Here is a 25,705-nt window from a genome sequence, read left to right on the forward strand (position 1 = left end):
GGCTTCAGGCCTTTGTCTAGCGACTTCAGACCGTCTAGATAAGTGGTCCAGTGCACATATATCAAAATAAAAATACCTTTGATTGTAATCTTCGGGATTACAATGAGGTGTAATCTTCAGGACTACACTTTCATTTTTTACATGTAATCTTCTGGATTACTTTCTGACTAGGACTACAAATGAAGTAAATACGTATAATTTAAATGCAATAGATAATTACAGAAAATAAATAATAACAATAATAAATAAGAATATGGCGGACTTCAGGCCGCACATGATCCACGGACTTCGAGCCGTGTATTTATACATACGACTTCCGGTCGATGTTATAAAGTATTAAACTGGCCATTAGTTATTTGTACATGCAACTTAGAGTTGCACAGCGGCTTCAGGCGCAAGCATCCAGGTAGCAGGTCTACAGGACACATGCGTACCTTTTAATAGTTTAACAATGCTTGCCTTGGCTCAACCGTCCCTGCTATCCGAAAAGTTGAGCCAGCAACGCGGCTATCCTTTCTCTCATGAGGTGAGAGAAAATGACTCCTCAACCTCATCTTCCCAGACACGGCAGCAGGAAAGAAAAAGGAGTGGCGTGTGGGACTGCAGCCGGCCTACCAGGCCAGCGCTTGCTCGCCCATGCTCGCGGCTCGCACGCGGCCAGGCAGCGGCAAGCGGCCTTCTGGGTCGCGCGCTCGTGCCGCGGGGTCGCGCCCACGCCGGGCCGGAGCTGCGCCAGGACGGCGGCCGCGCTGGTGCCCTCGCGCGACGAGCCGCGTCGCGCTGGGTCGCGCCCGTGCCTACGCCGTGTCCGGCTGGGGCAGAGACGGAGGGGCTCGCCCGCGCTTCGAGGGGGGCCGTGCCGGCGGCTGGTCCTCCCCTGTGCTCACGCCTGGCCGGGTCGAGCCAGGGTCGTGCGCCTTGGGCCGCGCACGCCGGGGCTATTTCGTCTGTCTTCAGGACGGCAGTAGGTCCGATCTGCTAGCCTTCGGGGCAGCAGTGGCTCACTCACATCTTCAGAATGGCGGTGAGTTTTTTTTGCGTTTGTGTTCTTGACCCGCATGTCTTCGGGACATCGTTAGCTCCGCCCGCACGCACATCTTCAGGATGGCGGCGAGGTAATAGTATTTGTACTCTGTGTGTTTGTTCATGAACAAAAATATGGAGCATCAAGTGAAATGATTTCTCACCTATTTACCTTTTAGCTCGGTAGAACTCGTGCTGATAACGTGTTAGAAATCGAATCACTAGATTGCTCACAATCACACTCACAACACAAGAACAAATGCATAGAGAGGGATGGAGGAAGAGTGTTCTGTATTTCTATCTTTCACTTCGTCTTGTTCAAGTTACAATGGTGCACGAAGCCTCCTATTTATAGTAGAGGAGGCTGAATTTTGCTAGGTGTGAAAGGCTAAGACTTCTTCCTCCTCTTCATTAATTTGGCCACACCCAAGTCTTGTGTTCATATACTATTGCTAGTCTTGCAAAGACTTTAATTTTCAACAGGTACAATGCTAGATGTGGAAAGGTGGGGGACTTTAGTCCCATCTTGCTATTTCAAGTGGAGTGAGGCCAACTTAAAAAGTTGAGCTATCTCTATTTTGTTGAAGTAATTGGGGAGATGAAAAGGAAGAACCACATGCGCTCGCTTGCCTCGCCTCGCCGGGCGGGGCCAATGGGCGCGCGGTGATTTCCCGCTTCGACCCTTGTGGGTGTGTGGCTTCCTTTTGCTACATGGAACCTTTGCATGTATAGAGGAGATTGCGCTAGCCTATTTGGTAAGCAATTATTGTCATAATACTGTGATTAATTGCTTGCCTATTTGCTGCGTGCGACGTGTGTTGTTGACATTTACTACCGTCATCACTAAAAATAGAGATTAACCCTATCCCTAGAAACAACACCATTAATGCACGGTATATCATTAACTCGTTAAATAACAACAAACCACTCTAACATTCCTAAGCATGAAGTAGGTTGTCATCCCTAATTACATTGCTAGGACCCTTGCGGGTGCGCGGCTTTCTTTTGCTACTTGGAACCTTTGCATGCATGGAGGAGATCGCGCTAGCCTATTTAGTAAGCAATTATTCTCGTATTATGGCAAGTGCGTAAACGGCAGGTAATGTTTCCATAATACTGTGATTGATTGCTTGCCTACGTGCGACGCGTGTTGTTGACATTTACTACCGTCATCACTAAAAATAGAGATTAATCCTATCTCTAGCAACAACACCAGAAATACACGATATATCATTAACTTGTCAAATAGCAACAAACCACTCTAACATTCCTAAGCATGAAGTAGGTTGTCATCCCTAATTACATTGCTAGGAATTTAATATAGATTCACATGTTCTACTGCATGACATAACATATATAAATATAATTATAAACTAAATGGGTTCTGTAAGCGGACAGATAATTATACCGTTGTAGCATTTTACCTAGAGAAGTATCCAGGTTGTCGATTTATATTTATACCACTGGAAAGGCTAAGTGTTAAACTATATTCTATTATATTGATAAGAAAGTATATAGGATGAATAAATGATATTACCCAAGTCCTATAATCTACTCATAACAGGGAGAGGTCACAAGATAAATATAGATAAATAATAGTGATAGCATAATCATCAAGTATCATAATTAAAGATAATCATCAGAGCATCTACTCATAACAGGCAAAGGTCTCTACAGGTGCATGCTTGGTCCTCCTCCATCTTCTGTTGTTTCTATTATTCTTCTTCTTCGGCATTGATTGTTGTTCTTGCTTTCCTTACTGGTAGAATTGCTTCAGGGCTGCAGGAGCTTTCAGGACGCGATTCTTCAATGTGAATCTTTCCTTCTTATCCTTGATGGATAGGACGATCTTGGCGTACTCCGCATAGATGATGGCTGTTATTGTGCACAGTGCACAAGAATAGTCTGCCCAAAATGATGGGTGCCTTCTCATCCACTCCTGTCTCCATGACCACGAAGTAAACTAGGACATATGATTGCCCCACTCTAATGACAACTTCTTCTAGTACTCCCTCAGGGTAGCAAATGGATTGATCTGCAAGCTGCAAACGCATATTTGTGTACAACAAGGGATCATTTAATATTTTCTCATAAATTGCCTTGGGTATGATGTTGACACTTGCGCCAAAGTCACAGATAGCCTCTAGAAAGCTGTGGCATCCTATAGAGATAGGAATGACAGGTCTTCCAGGGTCTCTCATCTTCTCTGGTAGAGAGTAGTCAATCTACTGTACAACTGCAGGCTCAATATGATATTGGATTGCATTGTGAATATCAACTAGGTAAGTATTTTTTAAATCTTCTGGTTGACCTGGAATCTTGTCTTTTTCTAATGGAGGAACAGCAGCAACTAATTGAGCTAATTGTGATACTAGCATTTTATGGAAACTATGCTGATTCTTTATAGCGGAAGCAAATGTATCCATCCTAGTATGTATGTTTTCGAAAGTTTTATCATTTGATGCTAGTTTCTTAGTCATTTGATCTAGTAATTTGGATTAACTAGCAACTGATTCTCTCAAAGGCGGAAAATTATTATTAAAATTATTAACTTGGTTGTTATCTTTGTAATTACCTTGTCGAGGTTGTTGATTCCATCCTTGATTTTGTTGAGGACGATAGTAGGTGTTATTGTTGATGAAGTTCACATCCTCTTGTAGTATAGGGTGTTGACACTTGCTAACACCACTTGAATATTAGGTTGTCATCCCTAGCATGGCACTAGAGTGTACTAAGGTATTTATGAATATGAAGGCTCTTTAGAAAATAATCTATTCTGTCCGCAAGCGTACAGATAAAATACCTTATTGTAGCATTTCACCAGGAAAAGTATTCCGAGTATCGTTATTTATATTTTGGTTAAGAGAACAACGAAAGTGAAAATAGGGGTAAAAATCTATCAAGGCATAAACAAGAGATAAACTTGCAAGAACATGATTACTAATGAGGAACTTGTCACACAGTCAGGTAAGCCATAAGATAAAGATAATGAAATATAAGCTCATGGGTAAATAACACAACGATTAGAAATAGACTACTCCACATAAATGTAAGGTGACGTCTGATTAGCTAGAGAATGGATTCTGAGTATCTACTATCTACTAAGTCACAATCTACTCTAGTTATCTACAAGATCATATATAGCACAAAAGACTCTTTATTCATGTATAAGGAACATCGCTAAAGTAAATTAGAACATAGCAAGACTTACTCCGCAATACAAATTCTGCCTGTCCTATCAACGGAGGGTGGACTATATAAGAATCAATGAAGCTGTCACCATCGCGAACTACCACACGACCCAACCAATAGGATACATTTGCAGGTAAATAATATCTAAGCACCATGCCCACATATGATCTACCACTTAGCTCCCTCGAGTCAAGAGCTAAGCGCTTTGCAAACTTATACATAAACTCATTATCAATCATAACTATATCAAATACAGAACTAGAGCAAACTAAGAAGCTATTAAATAGAGACATAATGCAATTAGAATAAAATAGTAGAGAAAGATATGAAATAATACCAATCTTTATTGATGACGATCCGAAATCCAGAGCGCTAGGCTCTACTTCTCTAATTCTATCTAATCAATCCTATAGAACTTGAAGGAATAACTTTGATGGCTTCCTCTGATTATGATTTCTCCTCTTCCCCTGGGGTGGAGAGGCCTTGCTTATATAGCCCTCTCAGATAAATTTGGGTCGTCGGATCAAACCGACATAAATCACACGGTTATTCTTGAAGATTAAAGGCGGTGGAGCACGATCCAGGAGACGGAGCCTGATTGGCTGCTGCAGGTGGGTGGGCACCCAAGGGGGTTGGGCGGGCGCCCTGCCCCCGGGCCCGTTCGGCCTCCCGTTCGTTCCCATGGCTTCTGGACTCTTCTAGATTAAGGAAAATTGCGCGGCACGTAATTATCTCGTTGTAAACCTGACATGTGGGCCTTTTCTCCATATTTTCTGATAACCCCCTCCAGAAATAGACAAACACCAAAGCTCGTGGAATTCTGTCAGATAAAACCCTAATTCTAGATGTTTGGTGCATATTGATCGTTTTCCAAGTTTAGTTGATGGTTAAATTTAGTACTTAAGAACCGTCAACAAACTCCCCCAAGCTTACCCTTTGCTCGTCCCTCAGCAAACAACTAAACTCAGATGGATCAGGAGTTGCTTCGATGTTTTCTTTCCTGACAGGCACACATGCTTTCACATAAAAATTCTCCTAGATTAGAGTGAAGTATCATGGAGCTTAGTACATGCACTTAAGTCTTAAGTAATCGAAAGATAAAAAAATTAAGTCAAGTACTATTCCTCCTGTCTATACTTCACCTTTGTTCTGGAGTTTTGCATACGTTTTCGAAAATAAAACTCAGAGTTCCCAGCTATGTTACTCTCAAATCTCTCTATATATGGTATTTGTGGATCCTCACCAAAAATGTCACTTACCTATAACTAAGGAAATGTTTGTGTGAAGCTCATAGGTGTGAAAAACAGCTCATACATGTTGGGTATTTTAAACGCAAACAGAAAAATCCGCAAGCGCACGGATACCGATGTAGCTTTCACCCGGGAGTATTCCAGAGTATCGATTTTCCACAGAGAACGTGAGTGTACTAATTAAGATTCAAGATCGCCCAAGGATAACTATATAATTATTTTTGGTGGGAAGAGAGGAAGTTTTCTGAGAGTTCTCTAGTTGATCTAAGAATCAAGAATTACTTCAAGATTATCTATTTCGGGACATCAGAACACTAACCACAGAAAGAGATGAGAAGGGGGCTAGGAAGCTCTGACTACGGTCCTACAAACACCGATCCGAACGAGGTGGAATACGTCGACCGTTAGGGCTGTCACTACCCTAGGGCTACCACAACAATCCGCAGGATTGGGTGCAATTCCAGGTAATTGCAAGACTAAACACCACGTCTAATCTATTAATTACTACTCTAATGTTGCAAAGATTAGAGCACTTGATGCAAGTGGGAATCCAATAAATAACTTGAATGTAAATAAAAGTAATTAAAGAACTCAAGATTATGAATTGAAGAACCTGGAGAACGATGAAGAATGAACCAGTTGTTGCAAAAGTACAATGTTGAGGCAGATCCGATAGATCCGGCTCCTCCTCCGCTCTCCTCTTCTCTCTCCCTATTTTCTAGATTACAACTAGAACTAACTAGAACTAGAACTAGAGGAACTAGAACTAGAACTAGATGAACTAGAACTAGATCTAGATGAACTAGAGGTAGAACTAGAAGAACTAGAGGGATCCTCTCTACTTGGATGAAGAATTGAAACCCTAGCTTTGATTCTGTAGAAGAGGTATGCCTCCAGGGGCTGGTGGGGGTCTGCTTATATAGTCCAGGAAGAGTAGCCCTCAAGAAATCTAGGAAGAGTAGCTCCCAAGAAATCTAGAAAGAGTAGCTCCCAAGGAATTTCCACGTTATTCTCCACCATCCGATCAAACTGACCTTAATCGTGTGATTTTCCTCGATCCTTAGAGTCGGTGGAGCACGATCCGCGAAGTTGACCCTGATTGGGCACTGTAGCAGGGCGGGCGCCCAGGAGAGTAGGGCGGGCGCCCTGCCTCCGAGCCCGATTGCCTTCCCGTTCGGTCCCGTGGCTTCTGGAGTCTTCTAGATGATAGAAAATTGCGCGGCATGTTAATATCTCTATGTAAACCCGACGTGTGGGCCTTTCCTCCATATTTCCTGATAACCCCCTGCAGAAATAGACAAACACCAAAACTCGTGGAATTCTGTCAGATAAAACCCTAAGTCTAGGTGTTGGTTGCATTTGGATCCTTTTCCATGATTAATTGATGGTTAAATATGAGCATTAAGGACCGTCAACAAGCTCCCCCAAGCTTAACCTTTGCTCGTCCCTGAGCAAAGATGGACTCAAGAGTTTCTGCAGTGGTTTTATGCCTTAAAGATATACATGCGTTCAAACAAGATCTCATCTCTGGGTTAGGGTAAACTGTTAAGATTTAAAACTTACTCATTTTACCTTTCACCATGGGGCTTGCAACCGTCACTTCTGTCTTGAGTAGTTAAAAGATAGAACGGTCTAATCAAGCGCCATGTCTCTTGTTCTTCGATTAACTATTGCTCTGGAGTTTTTGCAGATTTTCAAATAAAACTCAGAGATTCCTTGTATGACTCTCTCTAGTCTCTCATTTGTGGTATTTCTGGATCCTTACCAAAGCAGTAAAGGTGTATGCCTTCTCTCAAAGTATGTGGTATTTTTGGTATAAGGCATAGTGACATTTCCTTCTCTCTCACCCTACTCTAATAAGGCTTTTGATATCTGGAGCTCATAGGTGGGAGACAGCTAATACATACTTACAAGACATTTATTGCATAGTCAAACCATGGATCCAGAGTAACAAGTCAATAAGTCAAATCAAGATGTGCATGTGTGGCGAATGAATGATGTATGGTGATGATGGTGATAACAATGGTGAAAGTCTAATTCTACTTGTGCTCTTTTGAGGGGATACATACCTTTCTTGCTCTTTTGAAACTTTTTGAGGAGAATGAGATGCTCTATATTTTTTTCTTTTCTCTCAGGTGGGTATCTTGTACCCCTAATTCTACTGTCGGACACTTGTCCATTTTTACCTCTCGTCTCACTTTTTCTTTTCTTTCGAGGTTCCGGGCACTTGCCCCTTTTTATTTCCTCGTATTCTTTCTCTTTTTTTTAGAGCACTCATCTCCTGAAATAATATAGCAAGTGGTAGTAACCAAGATAACTTGAGCATTTTTTTCACAGGGAAAAACAGAAATAGGAGAATGTTTTTGGCTATTCTCTCCCGGATTAGGAGTAGAATATTTTTGGGTGGTTCTGGAGGTGAAAATGGATGGATATGTGTGGATGGTACTTCTGGAGTAGAAGTAGCATGTGTGAGTGAACGTGCAAGTGAATCTTGATTTAACCACATGACAAGCTCCTAAGGGTCTACACAGCTTGACCACACTCAATGCTCATAAGCAGTAAAAAGTAAATGTGTGGTTCATAGTCTAACAAGCATGTATATATGGCTGTGGTAGGAATTTAAACTCTCATCATACAGAAACTCATCATGTGTTATTTTAAAGATTTTCAAAGATAAAATTCTCCAGAATTCTAGCATCTCTAGGAACAGATAAACAACAGCTCAACCTTCCCATATCATATCCGTTAACGACTTAGACTTCAGATCAAGTACTCTCCCCACAAGTTCAGGTTTAGAGCAAATCTTAATTAATACCAGTCATGCCTAAACTAGAGAGAGATTTCAATTTTGAGAACTAGCCATGGCAGAGCAACTATTCATCATTTCCATGTGAGAGCTTATCATGAGGGTTCATAGCAAACTTTATTTATTTATTTATTTAGCAAACTAAGCAAAGATATATATAATCACAAAATCTTTATTTGGATTTTTATGATTATGCATCTTTTTATTATTAGAGTAAAGTATAAACATGAGTAGAATACTTAGCTGGATAAATGGGGGTGCTCTCCCCCAAGCTGGGTTTTGACGTAATTCCTTTTGATGTAGCTAGCAAGTGGTGGAGGTGTATTTGAATGTCGGCAGCACCCTGATGACGATTAGGATGTCGTTCGTCTGCTAGTCTTCTTTGATCCTTGAATTCTGTGGAGCTCAAATAGACAACAAAGCTTTGTGGAACTAGTTAAGTGTTAGCATAAATATCTAGCCTTTATCATGTTGAGCCTCCTCAATAAATGTTACTCTCTTTAGTAGGATCACAATCTTATTTATATTTTCATTTTTATAGGATAGGAATATATATTTATTTTTACGCCACCACAGTGAATGTACTTATGGGTTTTATGCCATGAGCATACTCACATGGGGCTTACTATTTTTAACATTTTTATTTTCTTTTCAAGATGATATGAACCTGATTAACTAAGCAAACTATTTTAAAATAATTGAAAGGAAAAAGATAACTACTAAGTTTACCTCTTGGCAAGGCGTTCTGTGTTTTTAAGTCCTCCGAACGGGACATCCGTTTTCTCAGTCGTCCTGGGATTCGCTGGATGGCGTAGTCGGTGGTTCCGGCGGCGCCTGCTCTTCATGTATAACTATCTTCTCTCTACATACCTGACTCGGTGCTACGGTCTCCTGAGGACAGTTCTGTTCAAGTTGTACGTCTTCAGACCTTACTACTTTTCCTTCGTAGTCTGCCCATCCGTCCTTGCTGATTTGCCTTCTCTGGTTGCGGTTACGTTGTCTTCTTCTTGTCCTAACCTGCTTAGAATCTTCAACTATATAGTTAGGGTCAGTGAAATAGCGGCGTACCTTCTCTGAGGGGAAGTGCATGTAGACTTCTCCGGTTCCAATGTAGATGATTGCTTTAACGGTGCTGAGGAACGGTCTTCCAAGGATGATGGGTGGATCGTACTCGTCTTCTCCCATATCAATAACCTAAAAATCTTTCGGAATGTCTGATCTGCCATCTGGAGCTGAATGTATGTCGGTTTTAGGGGCATGGTTCCGAACAGGAGCTAATAGGTGACTGGGTCGTCCTTTTTGGTTAGGAATGGTGACTTAAGTTGACGATCTTATCCTCTTTGAACTGTAGTGACCATCTTAGCTGACTTGGTCCATATTTGCTTATTCCTGTTGCTCCTGTTGGTCCTCTTCCTTGGTTCATGTCGGGATTGCTCTGAGATTTGTGTAGTCTTGTTCTCGATGAAAACGTCTCCTTCATCCCCTTGATGTAGAAACTAATATTGGCAGCACTAGATATAAGTAATGATAAAACTTACTTCTCATTGCTCCTCATATTGCTATCTCTCCTCCTCTTAATATTTGCTTTGGGAGAACATGGGCTATCTTTTTCTTTTCTCTTTTTTTTCAGGTGGGTAGTAAATACCCCTAATTCTACTGTCGGACACTTGTCTATTTTTTCCGCTCAGGTGGGCATCTTTGTGCCCCCTAATTCTACTCCAGACACTTGTCCATTTTTACCTCTTGTCTCACTCTTTTTCTTTCTTTTTCGAGGTTTTGGGCACTTGCCCCTTTTTATTTCCTCGTATATTTTTGCATAACCCATGCCTCTTCTGCATTGAATCTTTTTGGAGAGAGAGAATAACAACACTTAGGACAGTGAGTGATAATATTTTTTAGCAATTTTAATGAATGGTGGTGGATGGTGTAGTAGATGTGTGCAAGTGAATATCTTAATTTAACCACATGAAAAGTTCCTAAGGGTCTACACAGCTCGATCAAACTCAATGTGAATATATGTAGCAAAAGATGTTATAGCAAGTATGGTTGTGGTAGGAATTTTGTCATGCTAGGAACTCATCATGTGATTTTCAAGTTTTCAAAATAATTCTCCAGAACTTAGTGTAGTAAGAACAAGATAAACAGTAGCTCAAACTTTATATCATACCTTTCTCTTACCTAGACTTTAGTTTTAGGTTCATGCTTCCCATAGATAGTAAATTTTAGTTTTAGTAATTCCTGGGAGAACTCTAATGTAAAAGCTAGGTACTTGAAAGTAAGCAAACAGAGCAACTGTTCATCATTTCCATCATGCAGCTTTTTGGTTTTCATTTTCTAGAGATTAAACTTAGCAGGAAAAATAAAGCACACTTATCTACACACTCTTTTTATGTGGTTTTCATTTTTAAGGAATGTAATAAATTAAGCAAGAAATTATTTATTAGGTTTTCTAATATTTATTTATATATTTTTTTGAAATAATAAAACAGAAAAATGAATAAGAAAAACAAATAAAAACTTACTCGGTAAAATGGGGAGGAACTCCCCCAAGCTGGATGTTGTTGTGTCGGTCCTACTAAGTGTTCCAGAATCGCATCATGGTGGTGATGTTGTCGTTTATCGTCGTGGTGTCTTGCCTTAGTCCTTGTACTGCAGCGGCGTGGTCCTGGTTCCACTTTTGTTGCTGTTCCAGGAGTCGTCCATGTTCTACTTGCGTATTCTGGATGTCGAGGAGGGTGTTGTCGGTATGGTTGAAGAAGGCGCCGGCCTCTTGGTAGTAGTCGTTCGTGAAAGCATAAGAGGCGTCGGAGTACCGTCCTGCATTGAATTGGGGCTGGGGCCTGGACCCTGAAGCTCCATATGGATTAGTGGAGTACCTGCCCGTACTAAAAGGCTGGTTTGCCCACTGGTGATCTTGGCCCTCCGGCCACATCTCCTATGTCGGCTCCTGCGGCTGAGCATGTCGAACCCATGGGTCCCGAAGGACTCGGGGTTGTAGTCGCAGTAATGCAGGTGCACTGCTTCTTCCGGCCCGAGATCAGCTCCATACTAGGTGCATTCTTGATGGGTGGTCATCCTTTTGGATGCCACTCGCTGTGGAGCTCTTTGATTTACCGGTGCCACTGCAATCTCAATCAAATAATTTTGAACGACATAGAGGCCAAGATTCGGGTTAGGTAACCGAATCTTGCCTTTATTATCGTATAACATATACATTATGTTCCCCTCCTTTTTCAGCATCCGAGCTTACCTAAATGTGTCATAGCCATGATAAATTCGTAACTCGTCAATGAATTCCAATGACGAGTTTTCTAGCAAATTAAGACTAGAAGCTAGACGAGTGATGAGTGAAGTACAACCGATAGGTCCCTGAAGACTAGGTATACTAAGCCAATGAGAAACCAAAAGAGTAACAGGTGAAGTGGGTATTTATTTATAGTATCATAAAGAAGTTGTAAGTCTCGTACTCTTACTTTTCTAATATCATCGCGATGGAAAAATTGTACCCGAGCCATTTGTGGAACATCCTAAGAGTGAGGTGTTCCATGTCGCTGGTTCGGGCTTGACTATAAAACTCATCCCTAGATATCTCTCTCCAGAACTGGTGTCCCTCAAAATTGGGTAAGTCGGAGTCAATGTCCAGGATGCATCTTGAAGAGAAACCGAGATGGTCGCTCAATTCTCTCCAAGACAACATAATGTCCTGTTTGAACATCCAAAAAGCGATTCCTCCCTCATAATATTGCAAAGTACAAAGAAATTCAAGGGTGAGAAGATGGGAACCTAGCTCAGTTATGTCCCAAAAATTTGTCCATCCCACCATCTGGAAAATCAAGTCAAATTGGGTATCCATACCTGTTTCTTGTAGCAAGATAGGATCAAGAGTGGGGGTGTGAATGAAATCCTTGTTCTTTAGCTGCTAGAAAACTTCCTTCTCCCTGCGGGTCTTTAGTCCAAGGTCTCCTGTCTTGAGGAGAACCTTGACTCGTGTACCTAATGAAGACGACGGAGCTTGCGGGGGTGTCGGGTCGACGCTCATCTCTGACTGGTGTGAGGAGTGTCGGAATGAACTCCTTGTACCTATGCTCTTGAGGGTCTTGCCTGCGTTCTTTACCTTCTTGAACATCCTGTAGACAAAAGTTGACATAGACACAACTAGTGTAAAATGTTAAAGGTCAGCTGTCCGAAATATCAGTAGTCCAGGGGTTAGTTATCCGAAACAAGTTTTAATTTTGGCGGCACTTCCCCCTATACAACTTTTAATTTCGCTTTGGACAGCAGGGTCACTACTTAATAATGAACCTTGCTTTCTTACTCCCAGGCTACCAAACTCACTTTCACTCTTCTCTTCCCCTCTACTCTCCCTCTCACTTCACTACTAGAGCTCCTCCTCTAGAAACCGAGAACTGAAGTGTGCGTGGGTTTTCTGGAATGTTTGTGTGATGGAGATGGAGGCAGGAGGTGGTGATTTATAGGAGGAAGGGGGGACAGGGTGGGCGCCCTTTGCAGGTGGGTGGGAGCCCACTTCTGGTGGCTATCCTGGCTGCCCTTTCTCTATTCCCTCCTTTGCTTAGTCTTTACGCCAAAAATTGATTCATAGGTGGTGGTTGGACAGTGGAAGTTGTCTGGTGAGTGGGGATATGTTGGTGGATCAAATAATGTGATGGGATGTGTGTGAGGTGTGGTGTATGACATATGGGACCCAAGGAGTGTGAGTCATGCTTCTAGAAGGTTGCTATAATATAATGCAGAAAAAACTATGAAAATTTGAAACTTATTGAAAATGAATATGGAAAAATATTTTTGTGTCTCCACAATAATTAATAAATGTGGGTTGTTACACACCATAAATATTATTTATATGGGGCTTTTGATTATTATAATAATGCTATGAATGAATATGACTAATGTAAGAATTAATTATGCAAAAATTTAAATGATGTGGATAAATACCGATTTACCTCCCGGCGAGGGTTTGGGATTTTTAGGTCCCCCAAGCTGGACCTCCAAATCTTTTAATCTTCTGAATTACCTTCCTCCGGAGATGGTGTCTCCAGTGGTTCTTCTTCATAAACTTCCTTCACTGTAGAGTCTCTTTCTGGTCTAGGTTTGAATGTCAAGTGTTCTTCTTGTCCGTTTATGTTGAACTTGATTTCTCTCTTCCCGACATCAATGTGGGCATTGACAGTGCTCAGAAATGGCCTTCCAAGGATGATGGACACTTTTGAGTCAGGACTCATGTCTAGTACCACGAAGTCTACTGGCACAAGGAAATCTCTTATCTTGACTGGGATGTTTTCAGCGATGCCCATCGGGTGTCGAACCAATTGATCTGCTAGTTGCAGGCACATTGATGTTGGTTCTAGGGTCGTATGCTCAAGCTTCTTGTAGACTGATGCTGGCATCACACTGACACTTGCTCCGAGATCACAAAGTGCATTATTGAAGTGTTGGTTTCCGATCGAGCAATCAATGGTGGGACATCCTGGATCCTTCTTCTTCCTTAGTGGTTTGTTGAGGATGGCCGCACTGCATTCTTCTATCAGCTTGATAACCTCAGTGGTGGGTAGTGGTCTTTTCTTGTTAAGAATATCTCTGATGTACTTTGCATATGTGGGTACCTGTATGACATCAAGTAGAGGGATGTTGACATATAATTTCTGAATGACCTCTACAAACTTACCAAACTGCTCATCCGACTGTAGTCCTCTGTTTCTTCTGGGAAATGGCAAATAGTTGGTATCGTAAAAATCTTTCCTCATTTCTCCAGCTCTTGGTGGTTGTAGCAGATCTTCTACTTCAACTGGGCTTTCTTCTTCTATCACTGCTGGTTGCACTGGTGCTGATGTTCTCTGTTTCTCTTTTGGGTATAGGGGATCCTTGGTGGCTTTGCCTCCTCTAGTAGTTATATTCTTTACCTGTTCAATGTTAGTGGCAACAGGCAATGCAGCAGCTAGCTTTATTAATTTAAGCTCTACCTTTTTATTAAGAGTGTTTTGCTCATCAAAGGCAGTTAATAGAAAATCCATTTTATTGTGTATATCTTTTAGAGATGATTCATTTGTATCTAGCCTTTGTTTAACTTCATCATTAGTTTTGGTTTGTTGAGCAATTATCTATTTTAATGAAAGTTGCTTGAAAGTGTTACCTGAATTCATACCTTTGCTATTGGGTTGACTCGAAGTAGGTTGATATTTGTATGCTGTCTTAATGGCCCTTTGATCTTCTTTGAACTTGGCCCTCTGGTCAATCCAGTAGAGCAATTTTTCCATCTTGGTTGATAGTGCATTTACTTCTTCTGGTATTTCTTCAGTTTGATGACAATGTTGAGCTTTATCTTGGAACCAGCTTTGATTTTCTGATATCTTATCCAAAAGCGCCTCTGCTTTTCCGATTGTAAGCTCCAAGAATGATCCTTTAGCAGATGCATCTAGGCACTCACGAGCCTTCTGGGTTAATCCATGGTAGAAGGTCTGCATAAGTAACCATCTGGCCATTCCATGGTGAGGACAATTTGATATGTATCATTGAAAACGCTCCTATGCTTCTAAAATGGTTTGTCTTCTGCTGTTGGAAACTGACAATATTTTCTCTTAAGGCAGCTATTTTGCCTATAGGGAAAAACTTTGATAGAAAGGCATCTGACAAGTTCGTCCAGTTGTTGATGTTATCTTGATGGGTGTAGAACCACTTCCTCACCTTCCCTTCTAGTGAGAATGGAAAAAGGCGAAACAGTATGATGTTTTTGTCGACTCCGTTGATGCGGATTGTGCTTCTAATCTCTAAGAAATTCTGCAAGTGTGCACTAGCATCTTCATGTGCCTTTCCACTGAATTGTGTAGCATGCACCAAATTGATGAGGCTTGACTTGAGCTCGAACTCGGGTGCTCCTTCTTCTACTTCAAATCTTGGACCAGTTGGAATGTTCTCAAGACTTGGAGCAGAGAATTCTTGCAAGGTCTTCTGTGCCATAGCTTCAGCAATTGGTAGCTAGCTTCTTCTTTCTTTCTTGATTTCTTTGGTTCTGATGATGAAGAGTTGAATGTACCAAAGTCAATTCTAATATACCCTGTATAAAAATATAAATATAGAAAAACAACAGGGTGAACGTGCCAAAGCAGAGGTGCCTTGTTATGATTTCTCACTTAGTAGCTGTTTTATGCAATTATTTCTCCACAGTCTAGTCTAATATTTTTATATGAATAACCTTGACTGACTTCCTGACTTTCCATACCATTCCCCGGAAACGGCGCCAGAAATGCTTGTTAACACTTGCTAACACCACTTGAATATTAGGTTGTCATCCCTAGCGTGGCACTAGAGTGTACTAAGGTATTTATGAATATGAAGGCTCTTTAGAAAATAGTCTATTCTATCCGCAAGCGCACAGATAAAATACCACATTTTAGCATTTCACCAGGAAAAGTATTCCGGGTATCGTTATTTATATTTTGGTTAAGAGAACGGCGAAAGTGAAAATAGGGGTAAAAATCTATCAAGGCATAAACTAGAGATAAACTTGCAAGAACATGATTATTAATGTGGAACTCGTCACACAATCACTTGCTTTGGCAGGTGGTAAGCTATAAGATAAAGATAATGAAATATAAGCTCATGGGTAAATAACACAGCGATTAGAAATAGACTACTCCACATAAATGTAAGGTGACGTCTGATTAGCTAGAGAATGGATTCTGAGTATCTACTATCTACTAAGTCACAATCTACTCTAGTTATCTACAAGATCATATATAGCACAAAAGACTTTTTATTCATGTATAAGGAACATCACTAAAGTAAATCAGAACATAGCAAGACTTACTCCGCAATACAAATTCTGCCTGTCCTATCAATGGAGGGTGGTCTATATAAGAATCAACGAAGTTGTCACCATCGCAAACTACCACACGACCCAGCCAATAGGATACATTTGCAGGTAAATAATATCTAAGCACCATGCCCATATATGATCTACCACTTAGCTCCCTCGAGTCAAGAGCTAAGTGCTTTGCAAACTTATACATAAACTCATTATCAATCATAACTATATCAAATATAGAACTAGAGCAAACTAAGAACATAATAAATAGAGACATAATGCAATTAGAATAAAGTAGTAGAGAAAGATATGGAATAATACCAATCTTTATTGATGAAGATCCGAAATCCAGAGTGCTAGGCTCTACTTCTCTAATTCTATCTAATCAATCCTATAGAACTTGAAGGAATTGGGAGTAGCTAGTTCTAATTCTCTGTGGGAGAGAAATTCCTAAACCCTAACTTTGATGGCTTCCTTTGATTATGATTTCTCCTCTTCCCCTGGGGTGGAGAGGCCTTGCTTATATAGCCCCCTCAGATGAATTTGGGCCGTCGGATCAAACCGACATAAATCGCACGGTTATTCTTGAAGATTAAAGGCAATGGAGCACGATCCGGGAGACAGAGCCTGATTGGCTGCTGCAGGTGGGCGGGCGCCCAAGGGGGTTGGGCGGGCACCCTGCCCCTAGGCCCGTTCGGCCTCCTGTTCGTTTCCGTGGCTTCTAGACTCTTCTAGATTAAGGAAAATTGCGCGGCACGTAATTATCTCGTTGTAAACCTGACATGTGGGCCTTTTCTCCATATTTTCTGATAACCCCATGCAGAAATAGATAAACACCAAAGCTCGTGGAATTATGTCAGATAAAACCCTAATTGTAGATGTTTGGTGCATATTGATCCTTTTCCAAGTTTAGTTGATGGTTAAATTTAGTACTTAAGAACCGTCAACATAGGGCAACTGAGAGTTGAGTGCCCATAGTCTTCACATTCTTCACATGTCATATGGGAATCATTGATGTGCATGACTTCCTTTTTCTCTATGTCGAGCTTCTTCATGATGAGGTCTAGCTTGGCAGTGACCATGTCAGCTTCCTTGAGATGATGGATTCCTCCTCCTTTCTTCCGAGACTGGGTATGTTCTTCACTGCATGTTGAATTTGAGGCCATCTTCTCAACAAGTGCTTTAGCGTTTGAGAGCTTAAGTGACAGGAAAGCTCCCCAGGCTGCAGCATCAATAGACTCATGGGTACCAAAGATGAGCCCGTGATAGAAAGTCTACATTAATAGCCACTCCTCTATACCATGATGAGGACAGTCTTCAATGTAATTCTGGAATATTTCCCATGCTTCAGTGAATGATTCATCATGTTGTTACTGGTAACTTGAAATCTTCCCACGCAGAGCTTTAGTCTTGGCTGTAGAAAAGAATTTTGCCAGGAAAGCAGTCGAGCAAAGGTCCCATGTATTGTCTTTGTCCTTGTTGCTGTAGAACCACTGCTTGGCTTTCCCTAATAATGAGAACAGGAAAAGACGAAGTAGGATAGCATCTTTTGGTACTCCTCTGATCGTGAAGGAGCTGCAGATCTCTAGGAAGTGTTGTAAGTGTGCACTTGCATCTTCATGAGCTTTTCCATAGAATTGGCTAGCTTGAACCATGGTGATGAGAGTAGGCTTGAGCTCGAATCCATTCTCCCTAGTGTTGATTTCTGCTCTAGTCCGAATGTTTGTTGTTGTTGGGGTAGAGAACTCTCGCAGTGTCTTCTTAGCCATGTCTTCAAACACAGGAGCTAGGTTTCCTCCTAACTCTTCCGCTTGTTCTTCTATTTGTCCTTCAAATTCCTCTTCCAATGTTGGAGCTGGCTCCTCTGAAGAGTTAGCTTGAGCAACAGAGGGTGTTCTTGATGGTGATTCAAATTTGTCCCTTACTTCTACAAACTTCTTCTTGCTAAGGAGTTTCTCTAGATCTTCAGTAAAGTTTCTTGGAAGAGCAAAACCATTCATTCATCACCCTGCATAAGATAAGAAAATGATAACGATGAAGGGTGTACCTGATTGAGTAGAAATTGATTGGTAAAATAACTTTATTCATACATATATATGTTATCAATATATCCAAAGTTTATTATGCCTTCCCCGACAATGGCGCTAAAAATGCTTGTTGACATTTACTACCGTCATCACTAAAAATAGAGATTAACCCTATCCCTAGCAACAACACTAGAAATGCACGGTATATCATTAACTTGTCAAATAGCAACAAACCACTCTAACATTCCTAAGCATGAAGTAGGTTGTCATCCCTAATTACATTGCTAGGAATTTAATATAGATTCACATGTTCTATTGCATGACATATAGATATGAATATAATTATAAACTAAATGGGTTCTGCAAGCGCACAGATAATTATACCGTTGTAGCATTTTACCAAGGGAAGTTTCTAGGTTGTTGTTGACATTTACTCATAACATGCAGATGTCACAAGATAAATATAGATAAATAATAGTGATAACATAATCATCAAGTATCATAATTAAAGATAATCATCAGAGCATCTACTAGTCATAATAATAGTTAGCCAATGGATAAACTAGGGAGTTGAACCTAAAGTAATTCTATAACTACGCTAATAAATAACTCTAATTAGTGCAATTACATCTAGAAATCATTGTTAAGTCAACCCTATATCATAATTACATGTAAAGAGGCATCAACTAATGAGGGTTTTAAGATAAAGGTCACCTTCCCGACCGCGCCCATGCTAGCCCTACATACGTGGGTGGACTATAGAGGAAGCAACGCAGCTGTCATCTACGCGGACTACCACACGACCCGACATATCAAGGGGCACTCGCAGACAAACAAGATATCTAGACACCATGTCTACATATTGTCTATCATCTACCCAACGATCGATTAGGTAAACGCTATACGAGCAATTACATGAATTCAATAAGATCAAACCAACTATCCTAGACATATAATCAAAGTAGACAATGACTAATGCAATTAAGAACATATGAATCTCTTAAGAATAAATTCTCCCTAATATACAATTGAATACTATAAAGTAAGAACTAGATCTATTACCAAACTCTTGCGCTCCAGACCGACGCCAGGGGCTCCAGATCTTGATGAAGAACTAGACCTCTACTTCTAATCTAACTAACTAGAACGATGAACTAGAAGGCTCTTGATGAACTTGAAGGTGCTTGATGCTTGATGGCTTAAGGCCTTGATGAATAAATGAAGTGGCTCTCCCCAGGGGGGTCTACCCATGTATTTATAGTCCGGTGGGATTCGCGTGCACCGTAGGATCAAACCGACTTAACCAAGGGCCGAGATGACTCCTCAAAGGCGGTGGAGGAAGCTTCTAGAAGAAAAGGACCAAAACCCTAAGGGGGGCACCGGCCTGTGCTAGGGTGGGGCCGGCCGGCGCCGCGTGGCAGCCGCTAGGCCCCCCGTTGCTCCAGGTGGTTTCTCGATCCTTCATGAGTCTTCTCACGACATTTCCCGTGCCGGATACGTTTCTGTGTTTATTTTGCACTAGAGTCCCTCTTTTTCAGCTTTCATGAAATTCACCCTAGAAAATACAGAATATACAAAACTCGTGGAAATTGTTAGTTTAAACCCTATACTAGTGTGTATTCATGTTCTCCTTCAAGTTTAAAGTTATAATAAAAGTTGATGTTATCTACCGTCAACAATTACCCAAGCTTACCTTTCGCTAGTCCCTTGGCAAACCGAGCCTAAGCAGTATCTGTGTTTGGATCAAGAGTTGGTTTAATGTTTTCATTTTTTCCAAGTACACATGCTCCCAAATAAAGATTTTCCTCCGGAATAGTTAATACCTGCTCTAATATTCAAACTTACCCATCTTACCTTTAACCATGGGGCTTTATAGCTTTTTGCACGAATCTTGAGTAATCAGAAGACAAAACAATCAGGTCAAGCACTATTTCTCAAATTCTTTGCAGAACCGTTATTCTAGAGTTTTTTTATAAGTTTCCAGAATAAAACTCAGAGCTTAATTGTATGACACCCTCAAGTCTCTCAATATATGTGGTATTTATGGTTCTCTCATGAGGCATTAATGATGTTATGCCTCCTATAGCTAAAGGTATATATATATAGTAGAGCTTATAGGAGTGCTAATAACAAGGATAAGCATACTTGCAATGCATGTCTTGTAAAGTCAACTAATGGATCCACAGAGAATTGAGGAATAAAATCAAACCAAGATGTGCATGTTGTTGGGTATTCTTAACATCATTACCAAAAGTAGACTAAGTTCTCTAAATCTAGTAACGGTGCCAAAAATACCAAACCTATCCCTCACACCACTTAAGCCAAGTTGTCATCCCCAGCATGATATAAGAGACGCGGTATTGAAATATGCAATTGCTCTTCTAAATAAATAATGAATGGGATCTGCAAGCGCACAGATTAATACCGATGCAGCATTTTAACCGGAAAGTATTCCAGGTATCGTTATTTATATTTTTACCACTGGGAAGGGATTAGCAATCATCACTATTGATTACAGAATAGAATATGAGATTGAGCATCTATCATTGCATGTATAATTGAGAACATTATATCTAACTCTTCATACAGGGATAAGTGTCACATAAAAGATATATGAAATAATAATAGTGACAAGGATAACTAATCTGATCTAGCCACATAATAAATATGATAAGCACCTCAATTAGATACTCTAGAAAGTCATTAGCATGGTATTAGAACGAACTACAAGAATATTCCCTAAGTTATTCTTAACTATATAGTCTAGCATTATCATAGTTAGTGCAAGCATACTTAGCAATCATTGCGAGACAAGACTACGCCCATGCATATTGATATTAGCAAGGAATATGAGAAATATAGCAATCACACCCCTGTAATAATGTTGCTCTGCCAACCCAATACACGAGAGGGGGACTATATAAGAATCAATGAAGCTGTCACTATCACGAACCACCCCACGATCTGGCATATTGGGTACAATCGCAGATAAATACGGTATAAGCACCACGCCTACACAATATCTATCATTTACCCATGGATCCGATGGATAAACGCTATACGATCCTAAGCATGTATATAGATCAAATCTAACTAAGCTAAGTACATAACTATGATAAACTAAGAACAATATAATCTTGAATATAAGCAAGTAGAGCAAAGTCATAAGCAATATATTGAAGTAGAACAAAGTCATATTCATAATATTGAAGAACAAAGATAATTAGAAAGTAATTAGAAGCACAATTAGAGAATTACCAAGAATCCTCCTGACAGATCCGGAAACCAATCGAAGATTGACTCCTTCTAGTTCTAATCCTATGTAGCTATGCTAATCTAGATATCTAATTGATGTAGTGGCTCTAATCTTGATCAGAGGCTTCTTCTCCCTTGATGGAACAATGAATTAGGGTTGAGAGGCTCTCTCCTCCAGGGGCCAGGGGGTCTGGTTTTATAGTCCCTTCAAGCGAATATGGGCCATTGGATCAAACCGACATAGATTGTATGGTTTAGATTCATCCTTTAGGTCGGTGGAGATCTCCCGCAAAGCAGAGTCCTGATTGGACACAGGAGGTGGGCGGGCGCCCAGTAGGACAGGGCGGGCGCCCTGCCTCTGGCCCCGTTTCGCCTCCGCTTCGGTCTCGTGGCTTCTGGAGTCTTCTAGATGTAAGATAATTGCGCAGCACGTTAATATCTTTACGTAATCCCGACATGTGGGCCTTTCTTCCATATTTCCTGATAACCCCCTGCAGAAATAGACAAACACCAAAACTCGTGGAATTCTGTCAGATAAAACCCTAAGTCTAGATGTTGATTTCATTTGGATCCTTTTCTTTATTTTTTTGATAATTAAATTTGATACTTAAGGACCGTCAACAAACTCCCCCAAGCTTACCTCTTGCTCATCCCTGAGCAAGGATAGACTTAGCTATGGATCATAAGTTGTTGCAATATCTTTAAAATTTGACAGTACACATGCTTTTAAAATAAGATCTCATCTCTAAGTTAGAGTAAACTGTCAAGACTTAAAACTTACTTACTTTACCTACACCATGGGACTTGTAACCGTCACTTCTGTCTTAAGAGGTTAAAAGATAGAACAGTCTAGCCAAGTGCCATGTCTCTTATTCTTGATCAGCTATAGCTCTGTGTTTTTTTTTTGCAGATTTTCAAATAAAACTCAGAAATTCCTTGTATGATTCTCTCAGGTCTCTCTTTTGTGGTATTTCTGGATCCTTACCAAGGCAGTGATGGTATATGCCTTCTCTCAAGATATGTAGTATTTGTGGTTTGAGGCATAGTGACATTGCCTTCTCTCTCACCCTACTCTAATAAGGCTTTTATATCTGGAGCTCATAGGTGGGAGATAAAGTATACATACTTACAAGACATTTATTGCATAGTCAAACCATGGATCCAAAGAAACAAATCAATAAGCCAAATCAAGATGTGTATGTGTGGCGAATGAATGGTGTATGGTGATGATGGTGATAACAATGGTGAAAACAATGGTGGTGGAAGTCTAATTCTACTTTGCTCTTTGAGGGGATACATACCTTCCTTGCTTTTGAAACTTTATGATGAGAATGAGATGCTCTATCTTTTTCTTGTCTCTCAGGTGGGTATCTTGTACCCCTAATTCTACTGTCAGACACTTGTCCATTTTTACCTCTCGTCTCACTTTTTCTTTTCTTTCGAGGTTCCGAGCACTTGCTCCTTTTTATTTCCTCGTATCTCTTTTTTTCTTTTTTTTTTCTTTTTCTTTTTTTTCAGAGCATTCATCTCTTGAGATAATATAGCAAGTGGTAGTAACAAGATAACTTGAGCATTTATTTCACAAGGGGAACAGAAATATTTTTGGTTATTCTCTCCCGGATTAGGAGTAGAATATTTTTGGGGATTCTGGAGATGGAAATGGATGGATATATGTGGATGGTACTTCCGGAGTAGAAGTAGCATATATGAGTGGACGTGCAAGTGAAATCTTGATTTAACCACATGACAATCTCCTAAGGGTCTACACAGCTTGACCACACTCAATGCTCATAAGCAGTAAATAGTAAATGTATGGCTCAAAGTCTAGCAAGCATGTATATATGGCTGTGGTAGGAATTTAAACTCTCATCATACAGGAACTCATCATGCAACATTTTAAAGATTTTCAAAAATAAAATTCTCCAGAATTCTAGCATCTCTAGGAACAGATAAACAGCAGCTCAACCTTCCCATATCGTATCCGTTAACAACTTAGACTTCAGATCAAGTTTTCATCCCACAAGTTTAGGTCTAGGGCAAGCTTTAAATTATAACAGTTATATCTAAACTTGAGAGAGAACTTAAAATTTGCAGATTAGGCAGAGCAACTATTTATCATATCCATGCTTAAGTTTTATTTAGATACAGATTAGCATAGCCACTTTATTTATTTATTAAACACGCTAAGCAAAAGACATATATATATATATATATATAAGCATAAAATCTTTATTTGGTTTTCCATAGTTTATGTGTATTTATATTCTAAAATAATATAAGTATAAAGATAGATAGATAGAAAGAAATACTTATCGAGATAAATGGGAGTGCTCTCCCCCAAGCTGAATTTTGACGTAATTTCTCTTGATGTAGCTAGCAGATGGCAGAGGTGTATTTGGAAGTCAGCAGCATTCTGACAGCGATTAGAATGTCCTCCGTCTGCTAGTCTTCTTGATTATTAAATTCTGTGGAGCTCAAATAGACAACATAGATTGTGGAACTGATTAAGTGTTAGCATAAATATCTAGCCTTTATCATGTTGAGACTCCTTAATAATTGTTACTCCCTGTTTTTATATTTTTGTTTTTATAAAGCAGAAAAAATATTTATTTTATTTTTATGCCACCACAGTGAATGTACTTATGGGTTTTATGCCACTCGTCTACTCACATGGGGCTTACAATTTTTTTCACATTTTTATTTTCTTTTTAAGATAGTGTGAATATGATTATCTAAATAAATAATTGAAAGGAAAAGGATAACTACCAAGTTTACCTCTTGGCAAGGCGTTCGGTATTTTTAAGTCCTCCGAATCGGGACTCTCCAATTTCTTTAATCGTCCTGAGGTTCGTTGGGTGGCGTAGTCGGTACTTCCGGCAGCGCCTCCTCTTCTTGTATAGTTATCTTCATTTTCCATACCTGACTCGGTGCTTCGGTCTCCTCTGGATAATTCTGTTTAAACTCCACGTCTTCTGACCTTACAACTTCTCCTTCGTAGTCTGCCCATCCGTCCTTGATGATCTGCCTCCTCTGGTTGCGGTTGCGTCTCTTTCTGACCTGCTTAGATTCTTCAATGATATAGTTAGAGTCAGTAAAGTAACGGCGTACCTTCTCTGAGGGGAAGTGCATATGGATTTCTCCGGTTCCAATGTAGATAATTGCTTTAACGGTGCTGAGGAACGGTCTTCCAAGGATGATGGGTGGATCATACTCGTCTTCTCCCATGTCAACAACTTGAAAGTCTGTGTAGACAAAGTGATCGTCTATTTTGACTGGGACATCAGATACTATTCCTTTGACTTCTCGGAATGTCTGATCTGCCATCTGGAGCTGAATGTATGTTGGTCTTAGTGGCATGGTCCCGAACAAGAGCCGATAGGTGACTGCGGCCATTATGTTGACGCCCGATCCGGTGTCGCAAATTGTCTTGTAGAAGTTGTATCCATTTATGGAGCAGCAGATGCTTGGCATTCCTGGGTCGTCCTTCTTGGTCAAAACGGTGACTTAAGTTGATGATCTTGGCCTCCATGAACTACAGTGACCATCTTAGCTGACTCGGTCCACACTTGCTTGTTCTTGTTTCTCCTGTTGGTCCTCTTCCTTGATTTACGTCTGGATTGATCTGGAATTTGTGTAGTCTTGTTCTTGAAGAAAAATGTCTCCTTCTTCCCTTTGACGTAGAAACTGATCTTGGCAGCACTGGCGTAGATGATAGCTCCCGTGGTGTTTAAGAATGGCCTCCCTAGGATGATAGGTGCTCTCTCATCATTTCCGGTCTCTACCACTACGAAGTCTGCTGGGGCATATAAGGTACCAACTCGGACACAAAGGTTCTTCACTATTCCTTTTGGGAAAGTTATCGTCTGATCTGCAAACTGCAAACACATGGTTGTCTCTAATAAAGGATATGTAAAGAATTTTTCATAGAGTACCCTGGGTATAATGTTGACACTAGAGCCAAAGTCGCAGAGTGCTTCTGGAACGTCCACCATGCCGATGGAGATCGGGATGACGGGGCGTCCTGGATCGCCTCTCTTGACCGGCAGAAGGTCAGTAGAGAATTCATTGACGGGGTTACTCCAATTACCTGCATCAAACATGTCTACAAGATTTGCAGATTCTAATCCTTCCGGTTGTGATGGTATACCGGGGTTAGTAGTAGGAACAGCAGCAGCTATTTGATTTAACTGAGATTCAATCATCTTATTAAAGCTAATTTGATTCTTGATGGCAGTAGAGAAATTATCCATTCTATTATTTATATTTTCTAGCATTTTATCATTAGATGCCAATTTCTTAGATAGATTATCCATTAGCTTGCCTTGATTAGACA

The 25,705-nt window shown here is 40.5% G+C and overlaps 1 protein-coding gene across 1 annotated transcript; it reads left to right on the plus strand.

The window, feature by feature from the left end:
• On the plus strand, positions 351–3,301 carry LOC110431300. The gene is made up of 2 exons (XM_021450282.1): positions 351–1,024; positions 2,801–3,301. The coding sequence occupies exons 1-2, from the start codon at positions 637–639 to the stop codon at positions 2,836–2,838; spliced, it is 426 nt and encodes a 141-aa protein (XP_021305957.1). The 5' UTR covers positions 351–636; the 3' UTR covers positions 2,839–3,301.

Source organism: Sorghum bicolor, chromosome 10, assembly GCF_000003195.3.
Source record: "Sorghum bicolor cultivar BTx623 chromosome 10, Sorghum_bicolor_NCBIv3, whole genome shotgun sequence".
NCBI classification, from domain to species: Eukaryota; Viridiplantae; Streptophyta; class Magnoliopsida; order Poales; family Poaceae; genus Sorghum; species Sorghum bicolor.

Bases quoted from the DNA above. Each gene is read 5' to 3' on its own strand.
- LOC110431300 (XM_021450282.1), top strand. From the start codon at position 637: ATGCTCGCGGCTCGCACGCGGCCAGGCAGCGGCAAGCGGCCTTCTGGG. The intron at 1,025-2,800 runs GTGAGTTTTTTT...GAATTGCTTCAG, and splicing joins CTCACATCTTCAGAATGGCG to GGCTGCAGGAGCTTTCAGGA.